The sequence below is a fragment of the Cetorhinus maximus genome, chromosome 11 (assembly GCF_964194155.1).
Source record: "Cetorhinus maximus chromosome 11, sCetMax3.hap1.1, whole genome shotgun sequence".
Classification (NCBI taxonomy): domain Eukaryota; kingdom Metazoa; phylum Chordata; class Chondrichthyes; order Lamniformes; family Cetorhinidae; genus Cetorhinus; species Cetorhinus maximus.
This window is the reverse complement of record NC_135889.1, coordinates 11837065-11845920: the sequence shown is the minus strand read 5'-3', so window position 1 is coordinate 11845920 and position 8856 is coordinate 11837065. Positions and strand designations below refer to the sequence as shown.

Genomic DNA, 8856 nt, shown 5'->3' with positions numbered 1-8856 from the left:
ATTACAAGCTAAAATATATGAGCTGTGGCCCTGCAGGTATATTACCCGAGTCAAGAAGGGTGAGGGTTCAAATCCCACTCTAGAGACTTAAGAACAAAATCCAGGTTGACACTCCAGTGCAGTACTGAGGCAGTGCAGCAATGTCAGTGTGCCATCTTTTGGATGAGTCATTAAACCCTCTCAGGTGAATGTAAAAGATTCCAGGGCACTATTTTGAAGAAGAGCAGGGAAATTCTCCCCGGTGTCCTGGCCAATATTTATCCCTCAGTCAACATCACGAAAAACAGATTATCCAGTCATCATCACACTTTTTAAAAAAATTATCTTTTCATGGGATGTAGGCGCAAATGCCCTGGGCCAACATTTGTTGCCCATCCCTAACTGCCCTTGAGAAGGTGGTGGTGAGCTACCTTCTTGAACCACTGCAGTCCATGTGGGTGTGGGTGCACCCACAGTGCTGTTAGGGAGGGAGTTCCAGGATTTTGACCCAGTGACAGTGAAGGAACAGCGATATATTTCCAAGTCAGGATGGTAAATGGCTTGGAGGGGAACTTCCAGGTGGTGGTGTATCTGCTGCCCTTGTCCTTCCAGGTAGTAAAGGTCGCAGTTTTGGAAGCTAGTCGAAAGAGCCTTGGTGAGTTGCTGCAGTGCATCTTGTAGATGGTACACACTGCTGCCACTGTGTGTTGATGGTGGAGGGAATGAATGTTTAAGGTGGTGGATGTGGCACCTAATAAGCGGGCTGCTTTGTCCTGGATGGTGTCAAGCTTCCTGAGTGTTGTTGGAGCTATACTCATCCAGATAAGTGGAGAGTATTCCATCATACTCCTGACTTGTGCCTTGTAGATGGCGGATAGGCTCTGGGGAGACAAGGGGTGAGTTACTCTGCCAGAGAATTCCCAGCCTCTGACCTCCTCTTGTAGCCACAGTATTTATATGGCTGGTCCAGTTCAGTTTTTGGTCAATGGTAACCCCCAGGATGTTGATTTTGGGGGATTCAGCAATGGTAATGCCATTGAATGTCAAGAGGATGTGGTTGGATTTTCTCTTATTGGCGATGGTTGTTGCCTGGCACTTGTGTGGCATGAATGTTACATTGCTGTTTGTGGGAGCTTGCTGTGCATGAATTGGCTCTCGTATTTCCTGTGTCACAAAAGTGACTACGTGTCAAAAAGTGCTCAGTTGGTTGTAAAAGCACTTTGGGATGCATGGAGGATGTGAAAGGTGCTAGATAAATGCAAGTCTTTATTTTTATTTTTGAACTTCTGAAGCTAGGCTTGCACCACACAACCACCCCCCCACCCCGACAACCTTTTGTTCATAAATGTTATGTTCTGATTTTCTTCTGAAAATGCTAATTCTTGCTGGTATACTGAGCTACTGCTGCCTTCAGCTTTCGGGGGACTTAGCACAAGTGGCAACTCCCCGCTGTCACATAAGCCTCGCTGTTTAACAAAGGGAGGCATCTCAACTGAGTCCAACCTCACCCTAACACTGGTACATACACCTGCTGCCCAGCATGGACCATCGGATAATGAGCTCTAGAACAAACCTGTGAAGAGATCACAGGTCATTTGTTCTTTAAGTCTTGGTGCTTTGCCTGGCAGGGCATTTATCCTTTTGGTCAGTTGGGGAGCTCAGGCTCTGTTTGAGACTAGTAAATTGCCAATGTCATTATCCATGGTCAGCTGATGAATATAATACAAGAGTTGGGAAAGAGGCTTTAGAAACCTGTGTCACAGAGCCACCTAGTGACCAGAATCTGCATAAAAACGTGACAGTTGACATAGCTAAATTACATAGTATTTATAGGATAGAGCCAGACTAAAAAGGTCTGGACCAATGTTTATGTTCCACATGAGCCTCCTCCCGCTTAATTTCATCATACCCTATCAGCATAACCTTCTATTCCTTTCTCCCTCATGTAGTCTTCAAGCTTCTTCTTAAACGCACTGATACTATTTGCCTCAATCACTCCATGTAGTAGTGGGTTCCACATTCTAACCACTCACTGGGTAAAAAATTTTTTTCCTGAATTCTCAGTTGGATTTATTACTGACTATCATAGAATGGTTACAGCACAGAAGGAGGCCATTTGGCCCATTGTGTCCATGTCAGCTCTCCGTAAGAACTACACAGCTAGTCCCATTCTCCAGCTTTTTCACTGGTGTCCTGGAAATTCTTTTTCTCTTCGTTTTATATTTATGCCTCTTGTTCTGGACTCCCCTCCAAGTGGAAACATCTTCTCCACATCTACCCTTTATCATTTTGATGACCTCACTCAGGTCACCTGCCTTTTCTGGGGAAAAAACTGTACAGCCTTTCTTAATAGTTCCTTTATCTATGGAGCTGTGAAACCAGCTATAGGGGAGTTTTGTACAAAAGTGCATTACTGCTGAGTGTGGGACTGCAGGTTTTACTGACACTCTGAAATCATATTTCCCCCCAACCCCCTCAACTACACGTTGGGACTAAGTGACAGTAAACACCAAACTAACAGCCCAATCTCCTAAGGAGTATTGCTATCTAAAGGTCAGGTTAAAATTCAAACTAAATAAACATGGGGAGCAGCAGCCAATGAGAACCATGAATATTATCCACCTGCAAACAAATTGCAGGCGAATCTGAGTGAGTGTTCCAGCACAACACCTAGGGCAGCAAGGCCACACCCTGGTCATCCGACTGCAGCTAATCAGGACCCAATACCATTCAACAAGCTGCCAATCACGGACCTAATGCCAGGATGACTGACAGGATTAATAAACTAATAAAACTAGATCTGGAATGCACCACCTGAAAGGATGGCGGAACCAGTCACCACAGTAACTTCCAAAAAGGAGCAGATATTCTTCATTCACTCTATCAAACGCTTCATTTTTTAGAAATCGCTAAAGATACAGGAGCAGTGCATTTATATAGCACCTTTCATGACATCAGGACATCACAAATTGATTTACAGCCAATGAAGTACTTCTTTCTGAAGTGCCGTCACTGTCGTAGTGTAACACGGCAGTCAATTTGCGCGCAGCAAGCTCCCATAAACAGCAATGTGATGATGACCAGGTAATCTGATATTGGTTAACGGATAAATATTGGAATTGGATATATACTTGAAGGGGAAAAGTTTTCAGAGCTGTGGGCAAAGAGTGGAGGGAGTGGGACTAATTTGAAAGCTCTTTCAAAGAGCTGGCACAGTTACGATGGATCGAGTGGCCTCCTACTGTGCTGTATGATTCGAATAACTATAGGGCAGTGAGATAGTGATGCAGGAACCCTGAAATTATGCACTGGAATACAAATATTTAATGGATTGGCTGAAATTTGAAACCCGCTGTTTTGGTGGAGACCTTAATCTATTTGTTTCTTCCTTGCCTCTGTACTTGCTTAAAACCTATCACATCACTAACATTTTCCAGTTTTGATTAAAGGTCATTGATCTGAAAGGCCAACTCAGTTTCACTCTCCCCAGATGATGTCTGACCTGCTGAGCATTTCCAGCATTTTCTGTTTTTATTATAGATTTCCAGCATCCACAGGATTTCACTTTTATGACAAGCGTCATTGCTTCTGCTAGAACAACATTAAGTATTTGTGCACTAGTGTGCCGTGATTTAACTTCAGTGCTCCCTGCTGTTTGCTTTACTTTTCTTTGTGGCAGGCACAAGGACGAGGGCACAGGAGAAAACTAAATTAGCAGCAAAGCCACGATAATACTTAAAACTGGGCAAGAGAGACCCGGGCTGTCCCTGGTCTGTACCAACCCACTGATGTTATGCAGTAACTTGCATTTATATAGCGCCTTTAACATGGTAAAGGTGCTTCACAAGACCTTAACCAGGCACCAATTTGACACTGAGCCATATAAGATGATATTAGGACACGTGATTTAAAAAAAAATAACAGGTTTTAAGGGGTGTCTTAATGGAGGGGAGCCAGAATTGCAGAGTTTAGGGGTTAGACAGCTAAAGACGTGGCCATCAATGCTGGAGCAATGGAAATCAAGAGGAGGAGTCCTGAAATCTTGGAGGGTTGTAGGGCTGGAGGAGGCTACAGAGATAGAGAGGCCATGAAGGGGTTCGAGCACAAAGTTGAAAATCTTAAATCTGAGGTATTCCTGAACAAGGAGGCACAGGAGATCAGCAATCACAGGGGTGATGGATCTCCATGGATTTGAGTTCAGGTCGCGCTTTCACCTTCTGCCCCAACCAGGAGAATGTAAAGTGAAAGCTGCTCAGTGGGAATCTGCAGGCCTACAACCATGGTGGGTATCACAATCAAGAACCCAGTCCCATCTGCTCGCCTGATACATACACTTGAACTTTCTCCATCAGGAGTTCAAGGGACATCGATGAGATGTGGGGACCACAGCTGATACTTCACCTCCCCTAGTCCAGGTCCAGCTACTCTGAGGCCAACAAACAAAAAGGATGGAACCTGGGTCCTTTCTGGTGTGGAGGGCTCAGTATCACATCGGCCACTGGAGGAGGGTCAGGTTTACCACTGTCCCTTTCCCACTGATCAAAGTCCAAGAATTCCAGGTGTGGCAAGTAATCGCATTAAACCTGGCAGTGCAGCTTCCAATACCCACAAGTGTCCTAAGCACACCAGAGGGTGAAGCCAACAACAGATGCAGTCTCTCTCTATGTTCACTACAGTTCCTATTGTAAATCATGCAGCTTTCAATACCAGGAGCATATCTGCCATTGATTAACATCACCCCCTAGGCTCTCTCTCTCATTCTGGATTCAGTTATTACACAACAAGAGCCCAGCTCACCCTGATACACTGCACAAGAACATATATACATAGATCAGGCCTAGATCAGTGATGGCGTCACAGCAGAATAGTCCAAAGGCACCCGCTGCCTGGATTCACACATCACCCACATTAAATCCAGACACCGACTGTGATGCCTTCAAGTAGGACATTCTGCAAATGCAAACTACCAGGGTTCACACATTGTCCACATTAAATCCAGACACCGACAGCTCTTCCAAAATCAGGACCCACACTTTAAAGAAAAACAAGCAAGTAGAAAAGTCCAGTAAGGCTCCTGTCTGAATCATGATTTAAGGGATGTCGGGAGCTTTCTGCAACTGCACAAAACCATTTAGGAACTTGATTAATTAACGGCAAAAAACAAAATCAGCCATCCATTTACTTTAACAGACTTAAACTATGTTACTTTGGGTACAATGGGAGATGCAGCACAGGAGAAGGTGCTAATGTAGCCTTGTTCTTGGGCAGGCAGAAAGACTCCCTTGTCCAAATACCAGTGGCAAGGGTTTGACGCATAGCACAGGAGTAAGTAATTCCAGCTAACCAGCATGTACTCTTAACAACACTACGCTAACCTTTGAATTAAGAAGAGAATGTGGTGCTGGACAATCCAGGACACCAGAGACTACAGGAAAAGAGAGAGAGAGAGAGAGAGAAAGTGGCAGTAACTCAGAGCGACAGGGAGAATACAGCGGTTATTAAATGCTCTGCCGTTGTTTATTATTATTTGTGGTGCCTCCCCTCATATTCCGTTTAATAAGACAGCTCCCCAGGCTTTAGAAAATGTGCACACCAAAAGGAACCTTCCCAATAATACCAGCCGCAGCAAAAACAAAATGTAACCTTTGCAGCGTGTGTGCTTCTTTTCACTGGTAGTTGTGCTGAACATTCAGTCTACCAGCTGGCTGCTGCTTGTGGCTTGGTTCTGGTCACTCCTGGCACAGATGGTAGACCACAGCGACCCCTTTTAAACAAGTCTTGAGTACATGACCAATTCCACTTAGATGTACTTACCGCAAATAGAACATCGTACAATTATTAAAATCCGCAAGTTGACAGTGTAAAAGACTCATGAAATGAGGTAAAATTACCTCAGTATACTTTTTCATATATATATAAATGTATGTCTATCTACAATATATATATGTGTGTGCGAACCCTTTGACCAAAGGAGTTTTAAACATGCGACAGGGGCACTTGTTTGTGGTAGGAGACGGAGCTAGCGCCCCCTGTCCTTGCTGTGAGGGCAGTACTGGCTTCACTGTACATGGCTTCATTGGCCAGCTTCCTCCCCCGGCAACATCTGCTGCTAAACTGTTTCCAGGACTCCAAGGTCTTCCCGGACCAAATCCAAACTCCAGAAGTGATCCCCACCACCAGGCACATGAAGTATTTCAGCATGAAGATGGCGTACTCGGGCCTGGGGTAGTCCCGGCCCTCGAGGCAGGGGCAGCTGAGGGCTCGCTCCCAACGGTCCCTGTAGTGCTGCTCGTAGATGAAACAGGCCACCACGATGGTGGCAGGCACGGTGTAGAGCACTGTGAAGATGCCAATCCTGATCATCAGCTTCTCCAGCTTGTCCGTCTTGGTGCCCCCTTGCTTGATGACACTCCGTATCCGGAACAGGGACACGAAGCCAGCCAGGAGGAACATGGTCCCCGTGAAGAGATAAACCACCAAAGGGGCCAGGACAAATCCTCGGAGGTTGTCCAGGTTCTGGTTCCCTACGTAGCAGATGCCAGCCACTGGGTCACCGTCCACGGAGCTCAGGGCCAAGACAGCGATGGACTTGACGCTGGGAATCAGCCAGGCTGCCATGTGGAAATACTGGGAGTAGCCAGCTATGGCCTCGTTGCCCCACTTCATGCCCGCTGCAAGGAACCAGGTAAAAGACAGGATGACCCACCAGATGGAGCTGGCCATTCCGAAGAAATAGATCAACAGGAAGACCACCGTGCAGAGGGCAGGTCCGGTGGTCTCGTACTGGATGTGGTTGTACTCCTTGTTGCAAGCCACGTTGGCATGGCCAGCGACCAGTCTGACAATGTAGCCAACGGACACGAAGAGGTAACAGGCCGACAGGAAGATGATGGGACGCTCTGGATACTTGAACCTCTCCATGTCGATCAGGAAGGTGGAGACGGTGGTGAAAGTGGAGATGAAGCACAGGATGCACCACAGGCCTATCCAGAAGGTTGCAAAGGTCCTCTCATCCTCACTAAAGTAGGGCTCGTAGCACGGGATGGCACAGTTGGGCACCTGGCCAGTCTTGATCTTGTTGTACAGTGGGTGGCTCTCTTTGGAGATCTGGATCAGGGGCGCTTTACACCAGCATTTCCCACGGCATTCCACGGACTGAGCTGGATGCTTCCCAGGGTGCGGCCATGAGGGTCTCAAATTCTTATTGGAGCCTTTGGATGCAATGGTGGGCTTCAGAAATGGGGGCGACAGGGTAGTCACTTCACTCCTGTTGTAATCCATGCACAGGTTATAGGGATCTCCGAGCACGGGCAGTTTGTCACAGTTCATTCTCTCTGGCCAGGCAAAGCCATACTGCCTCATGAGAGGAGAGCAGCCGGACTTGGCTCTTTCGCAGACGGATCTGCAAGGCGGCAGGGGTTTTTTGTAGTCCACAAGGCAGATGGGGGTGTAGACACTACACAGGAAGAAGCGGAGGTCCGGGGAGCACTGGATCTCCACCAGGGGCCAGAACTGGTGGACCTCCAGCCCTGCCTCATCCTGGCTGTCGTGGTTGAACTGATTGGGCATATAGGTGAGGTTGTAGCCGATCCCTCTGCACATGGGGACCGTAATCTCCTGACAAACCATCGCCTTGGAGGCGCACAGAGCAACGCCTGCCAGTCCTACGAGGGTGAAACAGAACTTAACCAGGTATAAGCAGCGCACTTGGAGCATGGTCTCCGGATTTGCCAATTGCAAAGAGGGTCAAACCGACTTGTCCTCGAACTTTTGCCCTGGGTCCTTCACAGCCACATGTCTTTCTCTTTCCCCCACGGCCCGGACCCAGTTCAACAAATCCGCACCTGGTGGCACAGCCTCAAAACATTCGTGGCAGGAGATGAGAAGAAACGAGCGAACTCAGGTGAAATGTCGATTTCAAGTCAATTTCAGTGCCGAGCGGCCGCTCTCGAAATGAAACGAGGCATTTATAAAAGAGCAATAAAACACTTCAAATTATTCTCAACACTCTTCCTCTGTTTTCGTTTCCCGATTTTTTTTCTTGAGTGATAATTTCAGATATTTAAAAATAGGTTTTATGTTCAAAGTATCTGACGGCTGCACGGCTCCGATGCTTTAGTCCATTCCAGGTCTCGCTCTTTCTCTCTCTCTCTCTCGCCGGTCACCTAGGTGAAATCGCCGGCACAACAGGAGCTATTGGGGCACTCGTTCAGGATAAACTTTTTGGAATCTTCCAATGTTATTTCTTCCAAAGTGGTCTCCAGGTATGTATAAGGGTCTTTACCGCACTTCTCAATCCTCCCAGTCTTTGCCCCCCGATCGCACGCTATACAAACAAAATTCGGAGCCCAGGTAAGCACTGCATCTCTCCTCACCAAACAGCGGCGTGCGTTTATATCCCCTGTGCTCTTTTCTCCCGCACTTTCCTTTTCCTCTCGTCTTGCTCTTCTTCCCCTATCTGGTTGTACTGCTGGTTAGACTCTGGCTGCCCTTTGAGCCGTGATCCAGCTCCTTTTGCTCTCCAGATACCTTGCGCCTCCGCTGCAGTTCGCGGCTCCGCTATCGGATTGTTACTTTTGTTTTAAACACAATGTAGCCAAGGTGGAGCTCAGCCCAACCTGTCAATCACCCCGCCCCTGCCCCCCCTTTCGCCCAATCGGAGGCCGCGCTCCGCAAGAGCCCCGCCTCCAATTGTCTTTTTCCGCCAATCAGGAGCCGCGGGCTGGCCGCGCTGCCCATTCACAACTCGAGCCTTGCAGAGAGATTCAGAAACTCCCCCCCCCCCCCCAATTTAATACGGACCAATCACTCAGCCAATGCTGCCTCCTTGTCCCCACCCATCTCCTTGTGGACCAATCAAATGTCTAAACAAAAGAC

At 47.5% G+C, this 8856-nt stretch overlaps 1 protein-coding gene across 1 annotated transcript; it reads right to left on the bottom strand.

Moving 5' to 3' along the window:
* Window positions 1-1326: 1326 nt before the first annotated feature.
* On the bottom strand, window positions 1327-8510 carry LOC144686393 (frizzled-5-like). Its single transcript, XM_078551543.1, has one exon. The coding sequence runs from the start codon at window positions 7693-7695 to the stop codon at window positions 5956-5958; it is 1740 nt and encodes a 579-aa protein (XP_078407669.1). The 5' UTR covers window positions 7696-8510; the 3' UTR covers window positions 1327-5955.
* Between the last annotated feature and the right edge of the window lie 346 nt (window positions 8511-8856).